We start from the raw sequence: 24366 nt of genomic DNA, 5'->3' as shown, positions 1-24366 counted from the left end.
CCTCCTGTTCTCCGATTTAAATGCGGATCCTTGTCTTTGCTGTTATGCGACGGCTATGCAGTGTGCCAACGAGCCTCTGCAATCCGCCGCCACCCCGGGTGACCCAGAGCATCATGGGAGAGCTTTACCCCAGCCGAGGTACAAATAGGCCGTGCAGCTGTTCTTCTCCGAGAAAACGGAGCCGATCAGGACCGTGTAGAGGTAGACCGCCTCCCCAAAGAACCAGTAGTGATTGGCCAGAATGCAGTACTGCATCACCACCTGCGCAATCCTGCAGCCAATCGCCGCCTAAGGATTGAAGCAGAAAAAAAAGCCAATTGTGTCAAAGGCCGACACAGTAGCATGCGAGGTGCATTTAATGTCTTAATCTCTTTTCTTGTAGTGATCCCCAGGGTGACCTGTCTGACCCCCGGCCCTCGCTCTGCTGTTTGTTATGCCTAACTATTCATTCGGAGGAAGAGAGTGGTTTTCAGACAGGCGTGTGAGAGGCAATGATGAGAATGCATGACAGGGAGTTCATTGGAACAGCAGGGCCGATATCAAGAGTCTGAGTCTGACCAGTGGACTGTCGTGGGGTCTCAGCGATCCTCTACCTCATGTTGTAAATGTAACCCTTGCAGGACTCTAGGAGAAGTTAAATAACCTCATGAGAAACTGGGATTTTGGGGGCGTTTCTCGTTTTTGACAGTGAGTGCAGCAGCTGCGTCCGACAAGGACATGGAAAACAAAATCAGGGATTTTTTTTCCCCCACCTTCAGATGATACAAATGCATATTTACTCAATTCATTTCAGGGGAATTGAGCAGGGGAAAAGGGACCTGTTTTTAGACAATGAGCGCTAGGTGTCAAGGCTTTCCTGACAGCCATGATGGAGCCGCTAAGTGGGACTGGACAAGTCGATCTGTAAGTGGTTTTGTAGTGCTCGTGTTTTTCTACTGCGCACACGCGATTTGCTTGTGGGTGTCAAGTTCAGAACACTCCTTTTTAGTGCAAATGTGCTTCCCAAGTTCCCAAGCTTCCGTCACCATACAATAGCCCCCTCCTCAGCTCCACTGCAAGCTGTACAGGGGCCTGCAGCAGCAGTACTAATCCTGCCCAGTACTAGGTTCCTCACATGTACTTTTCTTAATGGCTGCTACAGTCACTGCAGAACAGCATGTGCACCAATATTTAGATATAATAGTTCATCGCTTTTGATGAAAACAGAGGACACAATTTTGCAGGCAGGGAAAAAGACCCGTTTCAATAAAAAAAAAATTAAAATCCATTGTCAGAAATGCTGATTATTACAGCGTATGCTGTTTCCCCACCTGCTCATTTGTGTCAGCCAAACTCCAACTTACAAATGCAACTACAGAGGTGGCTCTATCCTTTCTGTGTTCTACAGACTTTGCTGCTGGAATTAGAAATGATTCACCTTCCTCTCCTCCTTTTCACTTAGCCCTTCAACCTTTTGTCTACAGAAAATGCAAATTGCCGAGCTTGCAGGTTGCGTCAAGCAGACGGTGTGCACCGTGCCCTCTGAAAAACAGTGAGCCTACATTTCTCATTCTTGCAAAGCTTTTTTTTTTCCCTCCCACCAAATTTCCAGACTTTAGAAGACCAAATCTGGAAAATGGATAAAGATGGTTTTTAACTCTTTCAGTTGACGAGTTAAAAAGCCGCAACACAAAATCGGGAATGAACTTGAGAAAAGTCCTTAGTGGCCAATTTCCTGCTTCAAGTGCTCCAAGTCTTCTGTGCTAGGAAAGGAAAGTACACTTCTATAAAGAGGAATAAAAACATCTGGTGCCCCAACAGCCTGTAGTGATATGTATAATGCATGTATATGTAAGGATGTAAGACTATTGTTAATTAATCCAACCCTGAGCAATACACAGCCCAGTCACTAGTTGCACTGGTGGAGCAGATGTTACGGTTCCCAACCTGAATCACGTCACTACCTGATCAGTAACCAGCGGCACACAAGAGAAAGAGAACTTACAGGGCTGGGGATTAGCCAATCAGTTAATCAATTAAACAATCAAGGTTTATTTATCAATTGCACGCCAAGTGTTAAAGAATAAATCGGGTGAGTGGTACTGTACATGAGGAAAACGAAGAGGTGTTCCAGTATTATGTTTAAAGAAGTGAGTGGAGCCGATCAGTTGTCCGTCTCATGGCACGGCATGGTGTGTGTGTGTGCGTGCGTGCGTGCGTGCGTGCGTGCGTGTTTGTGTGCGTGTGTGAAGTTGCAGCTTGCATGTTGGCGGCGAGCCTAGTATCCAGGAGGACCTGGTGACTGAGGATCTCCCCCAGGTCGGACTCCATTGTGATCTCCCGGCCCCAGTGGTGCTCCAGCAGGGCATCCTTCACGATGACGGACACTGCCCGCAGCACGAAGGACACAAACAGGTTGGCATGGATGTAGTTCCGAGTGCAGTGCAGCTTCCTGACAAAGATCAGAGAGGGACAGCAAATTGCACAATCTCCAGTGATTTTTTCCCCTATGGTTTGCGGACATATGGTTGACCATGTTTCTCCAGGCTTAACTTGATTTCGCTTTGCTTTACTACACTATACTGTGCTTTCACTCTTATAGCCATGAGTTACATTTCAGGATGGGAGAAACGTCGCACACAGCCCGCACAGGGACAGAGCAAAGCCTGAGAGAGAAACGCAGCCGGGTTCATCTCAACTTTACAGCTACGTTGAGAAAGGAGACTTGGGCATCAGTTTTGCGCCACTGAAGAACAATAACAGCACACAGTCTGGGTCTGCCATCTTTTCTACAGACTCGGCTTCCATGACGAGTTGGGCCAAGTCTTGCTCATTTACTGCAGGAAAGTGAATCAACCAAGCACATAAAACCACTGTTAGACAAAAATTTGGGATCCAAAATATTTGGATCATGTGTATATGGGTGTTTAATTTAATAAAAGAAGGCTGCCTAAGATGGCTATTGGAACACCTGAATTCTGTGTTTCCTTAAACAGTTGCAACAGTTAACAATTTAGGTAGCTGTGAAACCCACTAGACCGTGGCCAATTAAGAACAAACTTCTGTGTTCTGTAGCTCTGTGACTTAGTTAATTATGCAAAAACTGTCTTTTCCTCACTTTACTGTAGCAATCTGGCACTAGTATTTGCATATGCTTGCCCACCACCGTCAGCTTTCATGTGAGTTGAAACACTGTTTCTCAATAGAATGAAAATAACTTCAACGGGACTGACCGAAGTGCCTGGAAAGATGGTAGTACATCATATCCACTGCTTATTCGCTGGGCCGGCAAATTGGCTGTGCAGTGTTGAGCGACTCCAGGCAATGAGTCGCTGTATTTGGACAATTCGCTCTAAGCGGAAGGTTAGAATGTTTTTGCGAACGTGCTGTGCGCCTTGGCATCACAAAGTTCAGTTTTAATTTCTGGCCAGCGGGAGTGCAGGGAAACACAAAGCAGAACTAAGAAGCCCAAAGTAATCTCCAGCAAGGTCAGAAGCGTGTCAGCTGTCTGAAGTCGAGGTTTAAAGCCCAGTTAAAGCTGATAAAGAATGCAGCATTTAATGTGGGGAAGGAGGAAGTGGGGGTTATTTTTCTGTATTTAAACTGAGGCAATTTCAGCTGTTTCTTGGGACAGATTTGCCCGTGCGGAAAGGGTAAGAAAATGGACAGATGCTGTTAAGTCCTCACAAAACTCTGTCCATCCGTCATTGGTGAGCCCTTTATCCTGGTGAGGGTCACAGGATGCCAAGGGCCTTGCAATTAAAAAAAACAAAGCACACAGCTGTAAGGCCAAGCCACTGCATTTGCTTACATTTGCAGCCCACATTGAACTGCATCTATATTTAACTTCCCTCCTTGACACGCTTTACTTTAAAGGGCTTCCTTCAAGAAAGAGCTGGGTGAGATCCTCAGATCAATTAAGTGCTCAGAGCCCAGTGGGTCTGATGGGCTGGTTGGCCCCCTCCTGTTTGTAAACTTTATCATGTTCTTGTGTCATTGCACAAATCTGCTGCAACTAGTAATAGTAAAAAAACTTTATTTTGTGTATGTGTATGTTTAAAAATAACTTCTGAAAGAGAGAACGTTGCTCATTTCTTGCTGTTATTCACTGGACACATGGAACACTTAACAAGGAAGGTTCTACATTACTCTTCTGTAATCAACTCACAATCTTAATGTCGGTATTTATTTTCTCTTCTTTATTCACACCTTTTGCAATGCACTTTCTTCTCTAGCATCACCATCCTCCTCTTTTGTTGAAACTGTATGTTACTTTCACCTGCAAGCATACCTCTCTCTAATGCAGAACTTCACAAGCACTGTCAGTCTGAATTAGGGTTCTTGCTCAGCAGGTAAGTAACTGAAAACCACTGCAGGTCAAGGACAGGCAGGAAGGAATCCTGCAGGAGCAGGAAGGACAGAGGAGACGCAGGGAGCTCACGGGGCCCAGCCCAGATTACCTGAAGCCCAGCAGGATGACAAGGGCGGAGATGAGAGTGAAGAGAGACAGGGAGTAGCCCACAGTGTAGAGGACTTTGAAGCTCAACATCAGCTGCTTGTACCAGACCTGCAAACACACAGAGCCTCAGACCCAGAGCAGTAAACAGAACTAAACAGGAGGTTTTGCTTCCTTCGTTCCCGATGTTTCTATCTTCCGAGTGAAGGACATCAATTTAATTCAATTCAATTCAAGCTTTACTGTCCCCTAGGGGAAATTTGTTTGGGAAATCATTATTCTGCAGGGCTAGCTCAGCTAATGGAGACATGAGAACTGTGGGCACATTCCTGCTCGCTCACCATCACCAATGGATCCCATTTCATTAAAATTTTGATAATGGGATCAGGGGGCGCTCACCCTGCGGTCCATGTGGGTCCTAATGCCCCAGTATAGTGACAGGGACACTATACTGTAAAACAGGCACCGACTTTCGGATGAGACGTAAAACCGAGGTCCTGACTCTCTGTGGTCATTAAAAATCCCAGGGCGTTTCTCGAAAAGAGTAGGGGTGTTACCCCAGCATCCTGGCCAAATTTCCCATTGGCCATTACCAATCATGGCCTCCTAATAATCCCCATCTCTGAATTGGCTTCATTACTCTGTGAGCTGGTGTGTGGGGAGCGTTCTGGTGCACTATGGCTGCCGTTGCATCATCCAGGTGGGGCTGCACTTTGGTGGTGGTGGAGGAGAGTCCCCATTACCTGTAAAGCTCTTTGTGTGGAGTGTCCGGAAAAGGGCTATATAAGTGTAAGCAATTATTATTATTATTACTACAATTGTACAATTTGGATTTCCTTCTCGTTTTGCTGGTTTCCCCTTGCCTTCACCATGCTCTCCCATGCTCTTGCTTTTTCACTGCTTTGATACATCAGATCAGGGCAAGATTGGGATTTTCCCAGCTAAATGTAGTAATGCAGAGCTCTTACAAGACAACAGAGCAGTAGACCCCATTATTCTCATAGACCACGTTAGTAACAGGCAGAAAACAAGGTAACCACAGGAAATCAGAAGGAGGAGCACAGGAAAGATGCTAGACATGGGTCAGGCTGCCCTGTCTCCAGCCTAGTGCCGCGCAGCTACCTCTTCAGACGTGACTTCCTTCTCGTCCTCGCACTGAGAGTCGTCCCTCCAGGGCTGCCCGCCGTCCTGGCTGACCCACTGCCCTTCAGGACCGCAGCGTCGCCGCACCACGCCCAGCCTCACTGAGGGACACAGACACTGTCAGCGCTGGGGGGGTTACTGGCCCCGAGTTGAAGGGTAGTGAAGTAATGTGGAGTACTGACGCCCTCACCTTTCTCAAACCAGGGCAGGTAGGATGGGCAGGACACATTAACAAGGCTCCCTGGAAGGCCGTCTGGCCAGCAGGCATACATGTCAAAGGTCCTGTTGCAGTAAATACCTGAAAGGACAAGTCAGGCAGATCAATGAGACCCGTGGGTAGCCTGTATTGGCAAAACAGATTCCAGGCCTTTCCATTGGCTTTTGGCCAGGACGAGGGCGGTGGGAGCCCAGGAAGAGCTTCCAAAGTTGGGAGTGGGGACATCAGGGGAAAAACAACTGTTTTCTTTTTCTACTATAAAACGATGACGATATTCGAGTCCCACTTACCGGAAGGGTAGGGCTCGCTCTCCATCTGCTTCACACAGTCCTCTTGATATTTCAGCCACTTCTGGTAGGTCTCTTCCAAGACCCTACCCAGCACAGCCTGAAACTGGAAGGCATTGACATGCAGAGCTCTAAGAAAACCAAAGACATACAGCCCTAGACTAATAATAATAATAATTCCTGACACTTATGTAGCTGTTTTCTGGACACTCCTCTCAAAGTGCTTTACAGGTAATGGGGACTCTCCTCCACCACCACCAGTGTGCAGCCCCACCTGGATGATGCGCCGGCAGCCATAGTGCGCCAGTACGCTCACCACACACCAGCTCTCAGTGGGGAGGAGAACAGAGTGATGAAGGTAATTCATAGATGAGGATTATTAGGAGGCATATCCCAGAGGTAACACCCTTGCTCTTTTTGAGAGACTTCCTGGGATTTTTAATGACCACAGAGAATCAGGACTTCAGTTTTACCTCTTATCCAAGGGACAGTGCCCTTTTACAATATAGAATCCCCATCACTATACTGAGGCATTAAGACCCACCCAGACCACAGGGTGGCACATATTCAAATGTAAGCTCCCTAACAAAATAAAAAACCATTCTGGCCTCAAGATTGTTTTTTCATTTAATTTGTCTGAAGTCTGTTTGGCAAGCTCAGCTCTTTTGCGAGACGCTCGATGGCAGCTGTTCGTGGGCATCTCCGGTGACAGAACCACACAGGGCCTGTCCCCAGACAGAGGAGAACTCTGCCACATCAAAAGACCGGGTATCCTGCCGTAGCCGAATTCAGCTCCAGGGGCTTGACGCCACCCTCTGTAACCAGTTGAGAGCCACTGAGAACCCTTCACTAACGGCCATTCTGGACAGATCCACACTGGTAAGAATTTTCCTGATCCTTGTATGTGAAAAACATGCTTGAGGCTCATACATTTTGGCTTCATTAAAATTAATCACAAAGAACAGGGGAAAAATAGCTGTTGTGTATAATTAATGCTTATCTAAAAAAAAAAAAACAATGTAGGAGAATAAGAATGAGCCTCTACGCTTTAGGTTAATCCTGAGCTCAGCAGCAGAGCTGAGCTTTTGCTGAGGTGTTTGACCAGAGTAAGTCTGGTGCCCGTCATCAGCCTCTGAGTGCTTACCCACAAGAGCAGCAGCAGTCCAGTCAGGGCTTCTGGGAGCATTCCAGCTCTGCTCCTGCTCTTCGGAGTCTTCCTCATGTCTCCATCTGCTCGCCTGTACGAGGAGGGAGAAGTGTCCTCACCTGCAGGCACCACAAAGTCACACACGCTGCAACTCACTAGACGCACTGATAGAAGATACGCCCACTGCGTAGTTGTGAAACCCAAACACCAGTCAGCACCGTGTTTCATTTTTAGCTGTATGCTTTCCATTCATTTTGCAGAAGTTCCAATACGGATCTTCACGCTGGTTCACCAGACCTATGGGAAAAATGCCTGAGCTATTTTCTGTACTCAGTAAACCAGCAGAAGGTGCTCTCCTTTGTCTTTCTTCACTCACGATCTGTTGAGAACTGCAACAGATCAGATCACTTTATTAGCGCTATACAATTTCTTGCATAAGGAATTCATCTTTTCGCATACCCCAGCTTTCTCTCCATGAGACACACAGACGAAGCTTGGGGTCATAGCATAGGGCCAGCCATTGTACAGCGCCCCTGGAGCAGTTGGGGTTAAGGGCCTTGCTCAGCAGCCTTGCTCAGCAGCCTCTGCCGGCGGCGGGATTTGAACCGGCAACCTTCTAGCCACAGGCGCAGAACCTTAGCCACAGAGCCACTGCTCCGCCCCTGCATGGTACTGAATATGATTTATACTGTGCATATCAGCTGCTTCAGAGAGCAAGACCTTCAGATCAGAAAGGCATTTTAACGTCACATATACAGGCACATTTACACAGCTGGATGAAATCCACTAAACAGGACAGGGGACTTTACACAAAGGCTGGTGGGAGTCTGAAGAAGGTGTCCAGCCATGTTGTTGAAGCTGATACCCTGGCTTCCTTCAAGAAACAATCGGACGAGTTACTCACTGCCAGGTGCACCAGACAGGCTGAATGCCTGCCTCTTAACTGTGACCTTTCTTATGGTTTTTGAAAATAAAGAAAACATTGATTAAGTGGCCATTCACAAGAGGAGGTAATGGAGGGCATGATGCACTTGTAATAACACTGTAAGACTCACTGAAACGCTACACCATCCTGACGGAGATCAGATGTGAGAGAGTCAGCTTTGTGGAGGAAAGGAGATATCTTTCTCTCTGCTTCTGCCATAGGGCTGCCACTGCCTCTCCCTCTCCACTCCTCCACAGCTCTCTCTGTGTCTGAACCCTTAGGTATCTCTACAGTAGCTGTCTTTTCACGATTAGCACATAATTGTTTTTTTTAACACAGACCTGGTGAAGCATGAAATTGTAGAAATTATTATTATATGCTAATGAATGCTAAAATGCTTGACTTTTTCTAGAAAGTTTGGTTGTCACGTCAGCTGTTTTTACTTTTTTAACCACCTGAAAGTGAAGTACCGGAGATGTCAGATGGGATATTGCCACCCGAGAGGTTGCTGGATCTCTCTGGGAGCCCACGGTGTTTCTCAGCAGGATGCACCACTGCCCACTGCTGAACAGAGAGACAGAGCCCCGTACTGCCAGGCCTGCTCCGGTGAAGCAGATAATAACTGGAGACTTAGAGAAAAGTATTAACCCTCTCATTTCAGCCCATGAAGGGGAGGCTTTCCAAACAGCCTTTTGGAAAAATTATAACTTTAAATGATGTTTGATTGACGTTATAATGGTTTATATGGTTTATAATCTGTATTAAGTTATTCACTTTTCCTTATTAATACCCTTGTATGCTACTGTATATGTTTTCTGTGTTAAATAAGAGCAATAAAACTAATGCCCATGTTTCCCCCTTGTTTGACCTCTGTTGTAGCAGTTGCAGGACTGCACTAAGTGAAATGTCTGATGAAACTTAAAAAAGGAGGGAGGTGGATGAGAATATAATTAAAATAGTCCAGGTGGGTAGCTGCGTCAGCATGCGTAGGCTGCAAAGGAACAAGTAATAGGTTTATTCCATGCTGAAAAAAAGAAGAAAGAGAACAAAACGTTTCGGCCGTGGGGCCTTCTTCAGGTTTGAAGAAGGTGTGACACCTGAAGAAGGCTCCACGGCCGAAACGTTGTGTTCTCTTTCTTCTTTTTTTCAGCATGGAATAAACCTATTACTTGTTCCTAATTAAAATAGTGCTTAAAATCTTATCTCACTTTTCCATTCTTCGGTTTATTTTAAACTATGCGTCATGCCATTTCTTACATAAACTGCACACCCATTATTATTGACTTGCTCCTTCTCACAAAAAACCATAAAGGAAATCAGAACCTGTGATACAGAAGCACGTCTAATTACTTCTGCTAAGCCTGTTTCCTTGTCAAAGACTTCATTTTACAAGCATTATTTAGATTAAATTAAAATCGAAATACTATAATTAGCCTAGACTGGAGATTAGCTTTCACAAACCTTAATTAGTCAAATAGAAGAATTTATTTCTTTAATTGCAAGCAATTTGTGTTGCCTGTAGCCTTGGGTACAGTACTGTATGTACTCATACACAAGTTTTAACACAAGTTCTTTAGGTGCTCACACTGGGACACAGTGACCACTTCTTGAAACTCCACAATTGTACCATTTTGTATAAATCCTGGAGAAAATCAAATGCCTTAGGATTCTAGTGAGTTAAAGGAAGAGGGACAACTGGAGGAAAAACTAATATAAATTATATTGATTTTTATTAAATCTGCAAGGCCATGTGGCTCTGCGGCTACCGTTCTCAAAATAAAAAGTAAGAAACACAGAAGAAAGACTGAGCCCTGCTATCCAGCTGTTATTCAAGGTCCTAAGATGTCAATCGAAAGCAATTATTTTATGTCTCGGGCTCATATCTCCCAGGATGAAGGGATGACTCTTCTGCCCACCCAGTCGTGCTCTGGAAATGTTCCGTCAAGTTAAAGAAATCCCTACCTAATGACAGGCTGCTTAAAACGCCCAGCACTCAAAATCAGGGGCAGAGACACGCGCTTTCTAAAAGAAGGCTGCTCAAACTCTGCTTAGCAGGTCCCCGTGCTTTTCAGCAAGTCTCGCAATAACCAGGAGAAATAATTTCAATTGTTTTCAGTGGGGAGCATGCATCAGTGTGCGTTTACTGCACACTAACAAGTTATGGTTAATTCCATGCTGAAAATCAGAAGGGATAAACACAATGTTTTGGCTGATCAGCCTTCTTCAGGTGTGATATAATAGTGTGAAATCATTTCAGTGCTCCAATCTACTGTAGAGGAGTAAGATCGCAGTACACAGGCCTGCACGGGGGACATCACAGTAGTAAATCCCAAGTTTACTGTGCTGTCTCTCCTCTTCCTCAGACCCTTCCTGGGGATCCTGCTACACTCTGCAGCTCTTTTCAAAATCTCCCACTGCAGTAAGCAGAGTTCTCAAATGACTTCATGAGAGATGAACTGAAGTTTAAAACGAAGTCACTGGGATGTGATGAATCCCTTTGAAGAGACACCATAGTAACCGTGTCGTCCCATGCTCCTACTCCATATTTCTATGGCTGTGCAATGGTTTGAGAAAGCTCTCCCCACATTGTTAAGATAAGATGAGATCACTTTACTAGCCATATACAATTTCTTGCATTAGGAATTCGTCTTTTTGCATACCCCAGCTTGCTCTCCATGAGACACACAGACAGGGAGAGAGAAGCTTGGGGTCAGAGTGCAGGGTCAGCCATTGTACAGCGCCTCTGGAGCAGTTGGGGTTAAGGGCCTTGCTCAGGGGCCCGATGGAGTAGGATTTTAGGATATTAGGATTTTGCTGTACTTTATTGTGCTTCTGGAGAGGAGCTACTGACCAAAGGGAGTACATTCTAGATTCGAAAATTTCACCCACCATTCTATGCACATTTTCCTCATTAATTACAAGGGAACTTTTAAACACAGCAATACTGTAAGCTGTGACAGCAGCCAGGGCTGTGTGTGTACACCACTAGAACAATCCAGTGCAAAAGTCAAAGTGTGTCATTTCTCAGTGTGGCGAGTGAGCAGTACAAACCTCTCTGTGAATCTACATTAGGCAGATCACAGCAATTACAGAGCTCAGCGTGGCAACATGCTGTTGCATAAAACATTTCAAAGCCTTAAATTACAGCTAGTATGAAATGTGCATCGTTATTTTCATTTGACAGAATGATAGTATTTGATAGTGTAACTGCAATGAGACTCCCCGTGTGCGCTAACCTGCTTGCATGGCTTCTCCCACTGCCTCTGTGTTGATGATGCCTAGACCAGAATTATTCATTCATTACCTCTTGCAGTGTTTTACATCCTGCGGGACTCCCAAGCATTTACATACAGGAGAGACCCTCACCTCACCCACTGCTGAAGTGCAGCGCTGTCTAACCGCTGCCCAGAACAGGTGGAAAAGTGAGGAAGTGCCTCACCATCTGAATCAAGGGGAAGCTTCTGTCCAAGAGCTGTGTGGAATTTATCCACTACGATCATGAACTGCAGTAGAATATTTCATGACCAAATAGTCAGGACATTGGTTTTTAAGTCTCATTCAAAAGATAGAATCTCCTACAGCACAGTGTCCCCAATCACTGGGGTTTGGGAATTCTGGTCCACCCACACCGCTGAAACCAGCAACTTCAGGTTTCTTCCCCCAGTACTGGCCAGGCTCAGCCTTGCTTATCTTAGTAGGTGCTTAGCACTTGTCAAATCTCCCTCTGTTTCACACCTCCAGATTCCAATTTATAAGCACCTTGTTTCTGGTTGAGTAGTGTTATTCTATATATCTCTTCTTGCATGTTATTATATTTCTGCTGATATGCCTTAGATGAGATATATCTATCTTATATACAGTATGTTTGTCTATTTTCTTAGCTTAATAATAATAATGTTATTTTGCTTATCCACTTATCGCATTGATTATAACTATAACCTGTCTATAATAAGGGCATCTGCAAAGAGAATTAACAATAAGTAAGGAAATATTCGTAAGAAAATGATTTAGAGGTGTTGGCAAAGGGAACGTTTGCAGATAAAGTATCACAGATCGAATGACAGAATCTAGATATGGGGACATGTGAATGTGGCAATATTGGTCTTCTGGGTCATGAAAATTGCAACATGGATGGAAAAGAAAATGTTGGTCAGGTAAGCTCTGGCATGACACGGAGGAAATGTGGGCATATTTCTGAAACTGGCTGGAGTTATGTCCTCTGCCCTTTAAATAACAATAAGGGACTGTTCAGCAGCCTAACTTGCTGGGCACACCTGACATTCAAAAGGATCAAGCATCCTGGGATGCTACAAAAGGAAATCAGACAGCACGTCATGATGGGCCTGTGATTTATACTGTAGCTCTCTCAGTGCTCGCTGTTGCCGGGCTGGCACCTGATCACAGACGCCCTGCGTTTAGCCGGAGGAAGAAAGGCTGCCATCTGACACCTGTGGGACTCTCTAAACCGAGAACCGAGTGCCCCACATCCGGAGAGAGCTGCTTAGCGTGGCTGGGCCGATGGGGACCGACAGCTGCTAGTCACTGTCACAGTTTCAGTGTGGAGCCATCCCTGCCGGGGACACAGCCTGCAGGAAAACTGCAAGCTGTGGCTGCTGCTGCCCCTGTTTTTGCACCGCGCCGATGTGCTCTCATTCAGCACCACTGCTCGGAATAAATCACAGCTACAGTTCACGACTGCCACGAGGTGTACTGAGGTACACGGGTGTATTCACAGATCAGTGATGCTGACATACTGATGCCATCTTGCACATGGCTGAGTGGTAGTCACCTCTACCCCATGTCAATACAGAACTTGGAAGATTTGTCCTTAATTGCGTAATTAACTCAGTTGCTGAAGATCAACACAATAACTAAGGATGAGCTGGAGCAAAAATCTGGAACGGAATTGAAGTGCCAGGATTGACCTCCCCTGAGTCACACGGATGCACAGATCAGAAAACCTGAAGCCAGTTGTAGTCATGACCGGCGTTTTTTGACTGAGGTTGTATGGCTGTCGTGTCCAATCCTGGAAAGTTGATGCGTCTGCAACTGTTCTTTCCAGCTCAAAATGACCTAAATCACCTCGTAATTGGCTAAATTACATACATTTAACAGGTTTATTCCAGCTCTCCAGGTTCTGCCACATTGAGGAGACCTAGAAAGTCCTCCAGGATAAGACAGCCAAGTTGTATCAGTATTGTTTACATGTGCAACTTCAGGGGCCATATTCCAGGTTGGAATTAGAGTGGTAAACTGGTTTGGAACAGACATTCCAAATGGAGTATACAGCTGAATGAATGATGAACGATCCCTGGCCATTCTATTTATGGTACAGTGAGGCTGAAGCCATTAGAGATTTTAAAGAAGACTGGAGTTTCCCATTAGGCCTTTAATTAAAGTGAGATGCAGTGTGGCAGACTAAGGAATGTGGACCAGACCCTTGACTCCCTGGAGGCAGATTGTCCATGTGACAACACACGCTGGCTTCCTGTCACTCAACGCACAGGATAAATATAAGCTACTGCTGCGGACTGGAGATGGACGACACCACTGTAGTCTGCCTCGCAGCCCAGGGGCGTCACATTCTCAGTAGTGCACTTGGTTCAGTCACAGGTTGCCATGACGTGACACTAATGTGTGGCTTCCTGATGTGGAAGTCAATTCAACAGGAGCAAAAAGCAAAAAGAGAACCAGGGGGAAGCGATCTTGACGGATATTTCCACTTCCCTTTTCTGAACTCACCAGGCAGTTCGGACTTTCTGAACTTCACAGACAGCCTTGCCACATTTATCTTTATCCTATGTTTCATCCTAGAAACCCTAGCTTTTAAAGCGAAGCAAAGTCCAGACGTCTGAAGTTAACAGGACACCTCCGGGCTCAATAGAAACTGCTGTGCCACCTGCACAGCAGGACATGTTCCAGACTCACAAAACCTTTTGCTCGAAAGACTTCACATTTCTTTCCAATTTTCAAAGTCACTTTCTCTTTAATTTCAGCTTGTGCCCTCTGGTCCACAGATTGTTTTGAGGACAGACTATGTTTTCACCAGAAATCATGTTATACAGCCATCATTTTTAATTCTACGACCACAATCCATTTGGCTGACACCTTTCTCAAATACTGCAAGAGCAGACCATTTGCAATATTTTGGTATGCTGTGCCATACATTCCTGTCTGTGCTAGCCCTGACAGATTAGGTATTAAGTGCTGCATATGAATTAGATCCAATATATATTAGACCCTCCCTGTGGAAATGTCACTGTGACTATTAATACAAATAACAGGGATTTAAATGCAACATTTATTTACAAGGTTCCGTAAAGGTTAACACAGAGACATCGCCTAAGATGGACATTCCCTAGGGAGATAATTCTGGTAGAGCTGTTCTATCCAGATGATGAATTAAAATTGTGACAGTACACCTATATGACCTTTCTGCAAACAAATGTACTATGCAAAATTTCATGCCTTGTGAAATTGAAATTAATAGTCACAACTGCAATCCTTACTTAAAATGCAGGTTTGCCTTCACATGATTTTTCTGGTCCCACTTTTATCTCATCTCTCAAACAATGCTGTCATCTCAACATCACACGATCACGTTTCTTCCTGAACAAACAACTATTTTCGATAAAGGTAGAACACACAATCCACGTGAATATAAAAAATGAAGTAAAAATGTGTAAGTAATAATCACAATTGCAATCTTTATTTAAAATATGAATTGGTATACTGTGCAGCATATTAGCGACAATTACACAATAATGTTTTTAATAGCAGTCAACACCACCAGCACAGGTGGAGGATAATTATAATACTTTGGATTTTAGCCACAAACTGTTTAACATTTTATAAATAAGAGTTTGATCAAAGGGAACAGCTGTGTAATCATATTTAATTATTCTTGGCACATTTGTCTTATATTGAACAGTCCTGGGTAAAACTGTGTTGCAATGTCCAACTCATCCATTACCAAAGAGCGATGTATCCCTGGAAAAGACTGCAGAGCAGGAGTCTGTCCCAGAATGTTAGGAGGCAAGGTGGGACTACAGTACATGCTGGTTAATCCACCAGTCCATCATAGGGCACGCACACAGTTTGAAGATGTCAATCTTCAGCTGCCATGTCACCCTGCAACTCACACCGGGCAGCCCACTGAAGCTCAGCAGGTGTGAGCCTGGTCAGTACCTGGATGGGAGACCTCCTGGGAAAAACTAAGGTTGCTGCTGGAAGAGGTGTTAGTGGGGCCAGCAGGGGGCGCTCACCCTGCGGTCCATGTGGGTCCTAATGCCACAGTATAGTGACGGGGACACTATACTGTAAACAGGCGCCGTCCTTCGGATGAGAAGGAAAACCGAGGTCCTGACTCTCTGTGGTCATTAAAAATCCCAGGGTGTTTCTCGAAAAGAGTAGGGGTGTAACCCCGGCGTCCTGGCCAAATTTCCCTCTGGCCTTTACCAATCATGGCCTCCTAATAATCCCCATCTCTGAACTGGCTTCATTACTCTGCTCTCCTCCCCACTGAGAGCTGGTGTGTGGGGAGCGTTCTGGTACACTATGGCTACTGTTGCATCATCCAGGTGGGGCTGCACACTGGTGGTGGTGGAGGGAAGTCCCCATTACCTGTAAAGCACTATTAGTGGAGTGTCCAGAAAAGCGCTATATAAGTGTAAGCATTTTTTATTATTATTAATTAACCCAGCCTGCATGTCTTTCCAGATCACCTGGCAAAAATCCACATGAACATGAGGATCACATGCAAACTCCACACAGACACCCAAACTATTTGACTACAGCTTAATCTTGGCACCATGTTATTCGTTAAAAAGGAGTGTCCTTGTTAAATAATTAAGGCGCAACCAAAACACCGACAAACCACACCCCCAAACCAAAACACCTACAGTTAACCGTCAGGTTTTTGTCTGTAAGTACACATTGGGTGGTATTTCTGTTTCACCCGCACACTTCCATGAGCACTGAGAAGCCATTATAGAAGCCGTGGTGTTTTTATTAATTAGCACAGGCTAAGCAGAATGGTCAGAAAATCACTGTGGAAAAAAAGAACGGCAACAAATTAAAAGTGAATATTGCTTTAAATTTCCAAGCTCCACAGGTAGGATATTTATTCTGATGAATTCCCCTGACTGTGGCGACTGTTTCAACGACTCACCAAACGCAGCAGTGAGCGTCGGTGTACAGTCTCGCACCTCAACCGCTCTCTCTGCTGTGATGTTCACATGAGCCCCTTCGCGGGAGAAACAGGCAGGGGGAAATTCTGTCTGATTTCAGACTCGTAAATCTCTCTAGGCTAACCCTGTGGGAATATCTCAAAATAGACACAAACGCTGCAGAAAACAAAAATATTGACAAAAGCAGGCTAAAGTCTAGCGTATAGCCACAGGTTAATCAAAGCTTATTTTGTTTGGTAAAAAGAACCAGTGGGGCTGGACGCGGCTAGTTGGATATTTCTACGGCTCACCCTGCTGTAATTCAGAACATTTTCCTTATTTCCATGACCTGAAAGTCTTGTACTGGTTTCACGTAAATTCAATACTGCACTCGCTGTCCACCTGTTCTCCTTAAAGCGACGTAGCGATAAGTTCGCGAAATATCCACCAGGCACTGGTCCTGCAGAGCGTGCAGTCAGAAGGGAGCTGTGCGCCAGCTGATGGGAAATGTTAACTCCCTTCTTGAAAGTAGCAGCCCCTTCGTAAAGAGAAGATTTTCCGTTCGGAATGGAGAAAAAAAATGTCCTTGTGAAAACCAGCGTTGCCTGGGACGATAAAAATCGTTCACTCACCCCTAAAAATGGAGGGACCACCCACAAAGGGCAATTTGTTGAAGGGGAAAACCCGCTATGACCCATTCACGAAGCCCTTGCTGAAAAACTAAAACACTTCCCCCGCCTTTCCTGCACAGATTTAATCGTCTACCGTGCTGTTCTGTCGCACAGCGTGAGGATCCTTGTTCTATCATTTTTAAAACAGAATTGAAACAATTGAACTCACGAGGGAGCTGACACATTATGTTGTGTGTTCGCCTGCAATTTTCACAACAGGCCAATGCACAGGAGTAACGGGCTAAAGTATTGAAGTTTTAAGCTTTTTTAAGCTTTAATCTTAAAAAGAGAGCAGCTTTCTTTGTCAACAGAGACAAGGACAGATCATTCAGCCCAGTGTAGTCTGTCAGTGCTTTTTGAGTTATTTTAAAGAGAAACATAGTTTCGAACATGATATATCTTTAAAGAACAGATGTCAGGGTGGCACAGTGATTAGAACTGGTGCCTTGTGGCCCTGGGTTCCATTCTTTATCTGAGGTGCTGTCTGTGGGGAGTTTATATGTTCTCCCTGTGTTTGTGTGCATTTTTCTCCTTCACTCTAAAGACAGTAGGGGTGTTACCCTGACGTCCTGGCCAAATTTCCCACTGGCCCTTACCAATCATGGCCTCCTAATAATCCCCATCTATGAATTGGCTTCATCACTCTGCTCTCCTCCCCACTGAGAGCTGGTGTGTGGTGAGTGTACTGGAGCACTCTGGCTGCCGTCGCATCATCCAGGTGGGGCTGCACATTGGTGGTGGAGGGGAGTCCCCATTACCTTGGGGTCAGCGCTTTGAGTAGAGTGTCCAGAAAAGCACTACATAAGTGTAAGCTATTATTATTATAATGGTCGGTTAATTGGCATCTGGGACAATTGGCCCTGGTGTGTGTGTGTCTGTGCATCTGCCCTGTGATGGACTTGTGTCCCGCTCAGGGTGTGTTCTGCTTGGTGCTTGTTGTTTGCCAAGATAGGCCCTGGCCGCCCTATGGCACTGAATTGGATGAAGCAGTTAGGAAAATGGATGGATGGATCTCTTTAAAGGGCTCTTGCATCCAAGCATCATTTGTCTAATCTGTCCCCTATACGCTTACTGTACAGGTATAGAGTGTCTGGATGGAGAGGTTTTAATAACGCTTTAATGATAATCACTCATTAGTTCCACCAGGGGGACAGCATATTTTCCCACTGCTCCAGCTATCAGCACGACTGATAGCTCATTATGAGTAATGACTCTGAAATCTGACTATACCCTATTGCACGTGGTTGAAGAGGCCAGGGACAGACCTAGTGTGTGAATGTTAAGCCTGAGCCCTTTCTGATATTGCAGTAGACTGAACAATGAACAACCAAACTACACTCAGGAGGGTCTTGGGGCAGTGTTCGTAGATTGTGGTTTTATTCATACACCAGTCCCTGGACAACTGATTATTTAAGTAATTTTTTAAGGTTTTGCAAAATGTAATTGAAGAATCATACAGTATTATGCTTGTAGTTACTGTTGCATGAAGTGTATATGCCCTGACTACTGTACAGCACGAAATGAGATGAGCATTTGTAGGATGGGGCCCGATTTCAATTAAGTAATGAAAGTGACTTATTCGGAAACAGAATTGGGTGTTTTTATTTGCATCGGGGCGAAGCGTTTCATTCTGAAGCAGTGGACAAAAGAGGTCTTTGATGTATTAATTAGGGACAGCTCATCAGCTCCACACTGTAACAGCCTACAGCAGAACTGTAACATTGGAGAAACCCAGGAGAACACTCAACCTTAAGATGCGTTAAATTGATGTGGCCGAATAGAGGTTTTAATCTAAAAAACCCCTACAGAATTGTTCCCCCCCCCCCACCAACAATCTATGGATGCAATTATGAGGACTTTAGGAAAATATCAGTGTTTTACAAGTCAAGGGATTTTCAACCCTCAGAGAACACATTACAGATGCGGATTTCAGTGGTTTCCTTGCAGAGCAATCATTACAGAAAGGCACAACCACTTTTACAGTGCAGACATGTTCAAAGCACTGCTGTTGTTCCCATTCAACAGGGAAAATGGATTATTCATGCACTACCCTAATGAATAACCTTGCTCCGATACATCCTTCGCGAGCTTTTCTTCCACTCTCCCCCAAAGCCTTGGTTTTTCTTTAATTCTTAATTCACTTCGATTTCTGCTGCTTGTTAAAAGCTGTGGTTACATGATCAGTTATTATCCCATTTCGGTACCAGCAAAAATCAAAAGAAAAGTGCACTTTGATTGTAAAACCTCTCATTTTTTTCAATTTGTGACCTTTTGTCTCCACCTCGGTAGAAAATCTTTGCCAAGAAAGACATTCCTTCCAGGAAAGAAGGATCATTAATGGATCTGCAGCTTTTCCTTTACACAGACGTCTCATGAGGCACGGTTGTCTCCTCTGATGTCTACTCCCTTCCAAAGCAGAGCTTGCAAAACCATTTCAGAAAACTGCCGCTGTCCAGAAGGACAAGATCTTCGGGATGAGCCCAAACTACAGGGGCGGGCGATTGCTGACGACCGATTTCCTGTTAGTATATAAGAGGAATTGGGAAGATGGCTTGTGGTAACAAACTTACAAAGTTTTTGGAATGGCTCTCAACAGCGTTCAAGTCTTCTTGCCCTGGTTAATGCAATGGTATCGGGGACAGATGCCTGCTCTCGTCAACTTCCTGTTAGCCCAACAGGGCTATTTACACTCAAGGAATCTTGAATTTAATTTCCCATTAAGGAAAATGACCCCAACCCCATATCCCACATTATAGTCCACTGCTTGTTGTAACAAGGGATAGGTAAGGGAGTTTGGATCCTGTACAGGACTCAGGAGAGAGAGAATACCAATCAAATTGCTCGGCAAAACGTAATCCAGGAAACAGGCAAGAAGGTCAGCTAACTGGAAGAGGCTACTGGAGAGCAACAATCCGAAACGCAAGGCTAAATCGTAAACAAGGGGCGAGCTAGAAGGCCCGACAAAGAATAGAAAGCAGTAGCAAATAACGCGCACTAGGGAGCTCGAGGAGAATCTGCAATAGTGAGCCGGGAAGTGAGGAAAGAGGGGAACTGAAGAAGTAACAGGAGTGAACAGTGGTAGGCACATCACTTGCAGCGTGAGCGCTGGTTGAACACCGCGCGCGCGCGGGCATGCAAGACGAGACAGAGACGCGTGTGGAACGCGGGACAGTCATTCAATATTACCCAACAAGAATCCCTCTCATTTTTCTGCTGATATTATGACACTATAACAACCCAAGCCAGGGAGAATGCCAGCGTATTAATTCTTAGTGGATTAAACTGGGGTCCCTAGTACTTGTGGTGATTCTGTGTGTAATAGTGCTAAATGAGATTGCGATAGTGCTGTTCAGTACAGACCTTCTAAGAGAGTTCACACCCTCCCCACATAAACACTGGAGCTCTGTCTTTCGGCGCACTGGACCTGCGTAGGTGCCCCAGAGACAGTGGATAGAATCCAAAAGTCAGAACACCCCCACTGTCAAAGCAGCAGGGATGTTAAACACACTGCCCTGACGGCCAGCAGCCATATCACCCTGCAACCCCCTGAAGCTCAGCCAGTGTGAGCCTGGTCAGTACCTGAATGGGAGACCTCTTGGGAAGGTCCATGCTAAAAGAGGTGTTAGTGGGGCCAGCGGGGGGCACTCACCCTGTAGTCTATGTGGGTCCTACTGTAATGCCACAGTATAGTGATGGAGACACTGTACTGTAAATAGGAACAGTCCTTCAGATGAGACGCAAAACCAAGGTCCTGATTCTCTGTGGTCAATTAAAATCCCAGGGCGTTTCTCGAAAAGAGTAGGGGTGTTACCCCAGCGTCCAAATTTCCCTCTGGCCTTTGCCAACCATGGCCTCCTAATAATCCCCATCTCTGATCTGGCTTCATCACTCTGCTCTCCTCCCCACTGAGAGCTGGTGTGTGGGGAGTGTACTGGCGCACTATGGCTGCTGTCACATCATCCAGGTGGGGCTGCACACTGGTGGTGGTGGAGGGGAGTCCCCATTACCTGTAAAGCGCTCTGAGTGGAGTGTCCAGAAAAGCGCTACATAAGTGTAAGCAATTATTATGATTACAATCCCAGTTAAAGCTAAATATCCTCTAGGAGTTTAACAGTGTTTGTACCACCTAATTTTCTGCTTTGCAGCTGAATGAAAAGAATTCAACAGCCGCGGCTGCTGCTGTACAGCAGGGATAGGGAAAGTAAGCTTCACCGGAGAAATTACACCCCCATCTTAATTTTTTCACGAGTTCTCCATTCTGTTCTTTTGCACGTTCTTTGCGTTGTCTCCTATGTGTCCATGGAACGCATCGATGCGGACTGGGGCCACAAACCGCCGTGTGTGTCTTGAAATGATGACTGCGTACTGACATGCGGTCCCGCAACAAGCTGCTCCGTAATGAGTTTTTCTTCTTCAAAGCGACACGCAGAGTTGACACGCCAATTTGCAGGAAACCTGGGGATGGGCGCCTGGAGCTGAAGCTTCGACTCTCAGCGGTAGATGACAAATGCTCGTTTGCGTCGGGCCCGAAGTCCACCCGGTCACTGCTGGGGTGTCACTGTCGCCCACGGACCTGTCGCACCTCGTTAGGCCAGCACGCCTTCATGTTTCACACAGGCGAAAGCCCACGCGTGTGGCGCCGCCCTTATTTGACAGCTGAAGGACAGCTGCGTGCGCGGAAAAAAAAACATCCACGCTAATCCCAACCGCAGGAGAGAGTTCTGAGAGGAAGTCCAAAGACACGCAACAGCATGAAGATTATCTGGGCATTGTACAGTAGACGACTTTCGTTCAAAACTGAAGTGTTAGCTGGAGCTTCAGCGCTCGCCACCACATATACAGTAGTATATTGAATGGAAAGTTATTTCAACGTTTAATTTTTACACGAAGTCGCTTTATGAACTGAAATTTCTGGTAGTGCGGCATAAAACCCCCGTCTAATTTCCAGGCTTCAGGGACGCTTCAGACACGAGCAGCGTGTGATACTTGCGGCTGAAAAAACCCTTCTGGCAAATCCCGGCGCTGCTCTGCTGCTGCTTTGTGTCAGTGAAACGGAGGACAGAAAACGAAGCCTTTTTGTTCTTTTCACTACAGCAGCCCCGGCTCTGCACATTTTAGAGCCGTCCTCAAGCAGCTGCCAAAAGCTATGTTAATTGTGTGTAACTGAGTCTATAATTGCTTAATTAACCAACTGAACCTTATCTGGAAAACAAAACCCCAACAGATCCTACCGTTGTCTTGGTAAAGACACGCGATTTCAAGAAATCCCACCTATCTGACAGCTACAGCAATGTGCTGTATAGCTAAGGTTAAAAATAAAAACACCCGGGGTGGCTCTCGGTCCATACAGAGCGCAATCAAGACAAAAGCTCAAATAAAGCGGTGATTTTCTTTTAATTACAAAACGTCTCAAGCTACCATCCATTCACTGATTTCCTGAACTGCATTAGCCTTCGAGTCACAGACAAACCCAGCAGACCCAGTTTGCAAGACGACACCCAGAACAGGACACACGTGTGGTGTGCAGTTCCAGAGACACATCCTGACTCTCCTGGGCAGCACGTCTTTGGGCTGCGAGAGGAAACCAGCGCATTCCGAGAAAACCTATACGAATATGAGGGGAACATGCAAACTCCACATAGACATCAAACCCTTCCCAGCAACACTGTTATAGCATCACATCAAAACCCACTACTTCTCCAAAAATACTCTTAGCAAGCCCAAACCTTTGATGAAACCATTAACGTTTTCTTTTTGGGGTTTTGTCTCACCGCAGTTACTGAAAGGTGCACGTTTTCCGTGACCCACACTAAGTATTATATTCCCGGGAGTGAATGTGTTCACTGAGCGTTTTGAAAGGAAGAATGCACCGGATTTTCAGATGGTGTACGGGTGACACCCCCCCAAAAATGAAGCCTTACTGCACCTGAGCCCTTCTCCGTCACTGTTTAACCGGCACAGATACCCGCATCCCCTACCTGTGGATTTTATTCCAGATGAGCTCTCGGTTACAAATTGAAACTTGAATTGACCCAATAATATAACCGATCCAACGTTTGGTTTTCGGTTCCTAGCTGGTTCTAACTATTGCATTTCGTCCGTTTCGTACGATTTCCGACCTGGAATAGAAAAAAAAAACTTCCAAAGGTTCCAATCAATTTAATTCAGGATTTAATTGAGTTAAGAGTTCGAGCGCACGGGTGTGGGATTAACGAGATTGCGTACCCTTGTCACAACATCCCAAATGGGTCAATTAAAAAACCCTTAGAACGTCGTAATTAGACTAATTAAATCAATAACCTATTCAATTAACTCATTTAAGGTTGGGGAGAACGAATGCTACGTTTCTCTACGCGACGCGGAATAAACATTTCCGACAGTTTCTGAAACACAGATTCCGTACCGACACACTTTCTGATGCTCAAAGTCGGTACCAGTGTTATAGACACTCTTTCGGAAACACGGGTTCGGTACCGAAACTCTTTCTGAAACCGAAATTCGTAGCCGGTATTATCAACACTCTTTCGGTAACATAGGTTCGGTACCGACATCCTTACCGAAAGAGAAATACAATAGAAAAAATCCAGAAGTTGGAGAACGGGAATACTTTGTATTGTCTGGCTCGTTTTTGCACTGTAGAATTCAGTCTTTGTTTATTGATAGGCAGCGCAGGGTTGTAGCATTCACACAGTCTTCCCATATATAGAAAACGAACTATGTAAGAAACGATTTGAGTTTTAATGCCCGGTGTTGCTCCTAAAAAGAAAAAAACATCTTAAATTTGAGAACTATTTGATACGCGCCCCAGCGCTCTTAAAGCAGAAAGCTAAACCGAACCAGCAACAGAGAAGCATTCGAGCTCGCGAAATTGGGCCGAACCTGTAGCTGGCGGCTCATCGCCGTGATTCGGACACATCCCCTGTTATCAACGTGAATGACTAGTCCTTAGATACAGTGATTCCCTGCATTAGAGCAACAAGGACACGAAGTCTTTTTGGACCCAGAAAGAAAAATACTCACCAACGAACGGCCCGCAGACAGAGGGCTCCCAGCCCGTTTGTTCCGGCTGCAGGGGGGTTACCGGCGGCTCTAGCTGCTGATCGCCGGTCCTTGCGGTTCCTGCGAACTTCTGCAACTGCTCAGCTGGAGGAGGGCGCGCACCTGCCTGCCGCCGCGGCGGCCGGTCGTCTCCACCAGAGGGCGGGCTAGAGCCGGCGGGACCGGAGAGCTGAACGCCGAGCAACGCGAATGTGTTGGATCATCCTCATCATTATTAATAATAATTATTATTATTTCCGGGCGCATTACATAACCATAAACCTCATTAAGATTCGCCCTATCGCAGTTTGATCAACTTTATTGGAAGCAGGGTT

At 45.5% G+C, this 24366-nt stretch overlaps 1 protein-coding gene across 2 annotated transcripts in view; it reads right to left on the bottom strand.

The window, feature by feature from the left end:
• Positions 1–24251, bottom strand: part of LOC102688670 (glucagon receptor-like) — a 29499-nt gene extending 5248 nt beyond the window's left edge. Inside the window, exons 1-8 of one of the 2 annotated variants that reach the window (XM_069180791.1) lie at positions 24014–24251; positions 7227–7348; positions 6086–6188; positions 5769–5876; positions 5558–5679; positions 4440–4546; positions 2275–2431; positions 129–288 (exon numbers count right to left, since the gene is read on the bottom strand). In XM_069180791.1, the coding sequence (XP_069036892.1) occupies positions 129–288; positions 2275–2431; positions 4440–4546; positions 5558–5679; positions 5769–5876; positions 6086–6188; positions 7227–7304 (835 nt within the window). In that variant the 5' untranslated portion in view covers positions 7305–7348; positions 24014–24251. The remainder of the gene's footprint in view (positions 1–128; positions 289–2274; positions 2432–4439; positions 4547–5557; positions 5680–5768; positions 5877–6085; positions 6189–7226; positions 7349–24013) is intronic. The other variant, XM_069180790.1, reaches the window with a different exon arrangement.
• Positions 24252–24366: the final 115 nt, after the last annotated feature.

This window comes from Lepisosteus oculatus, chromosome 19 (genome assembly GCF_040954835.1).
Source record: "Lepisosteus oculatus isolate fLepOcu1 chromosome 19, fLepOcu1.hap2, whole genome shotgun sequence".
NCBI lineage: Eukaryota > Metazoa > Chordata > Actinopteri > Semionotiformes > Lepisosteidae > Lepisosteus > Lepisosteus oculatus.
The sequence above is the reverse complement of the archived record's forward strand: the minus strand, read 5'-3'. Positions and strand labels throughout refer to the sequence as shown.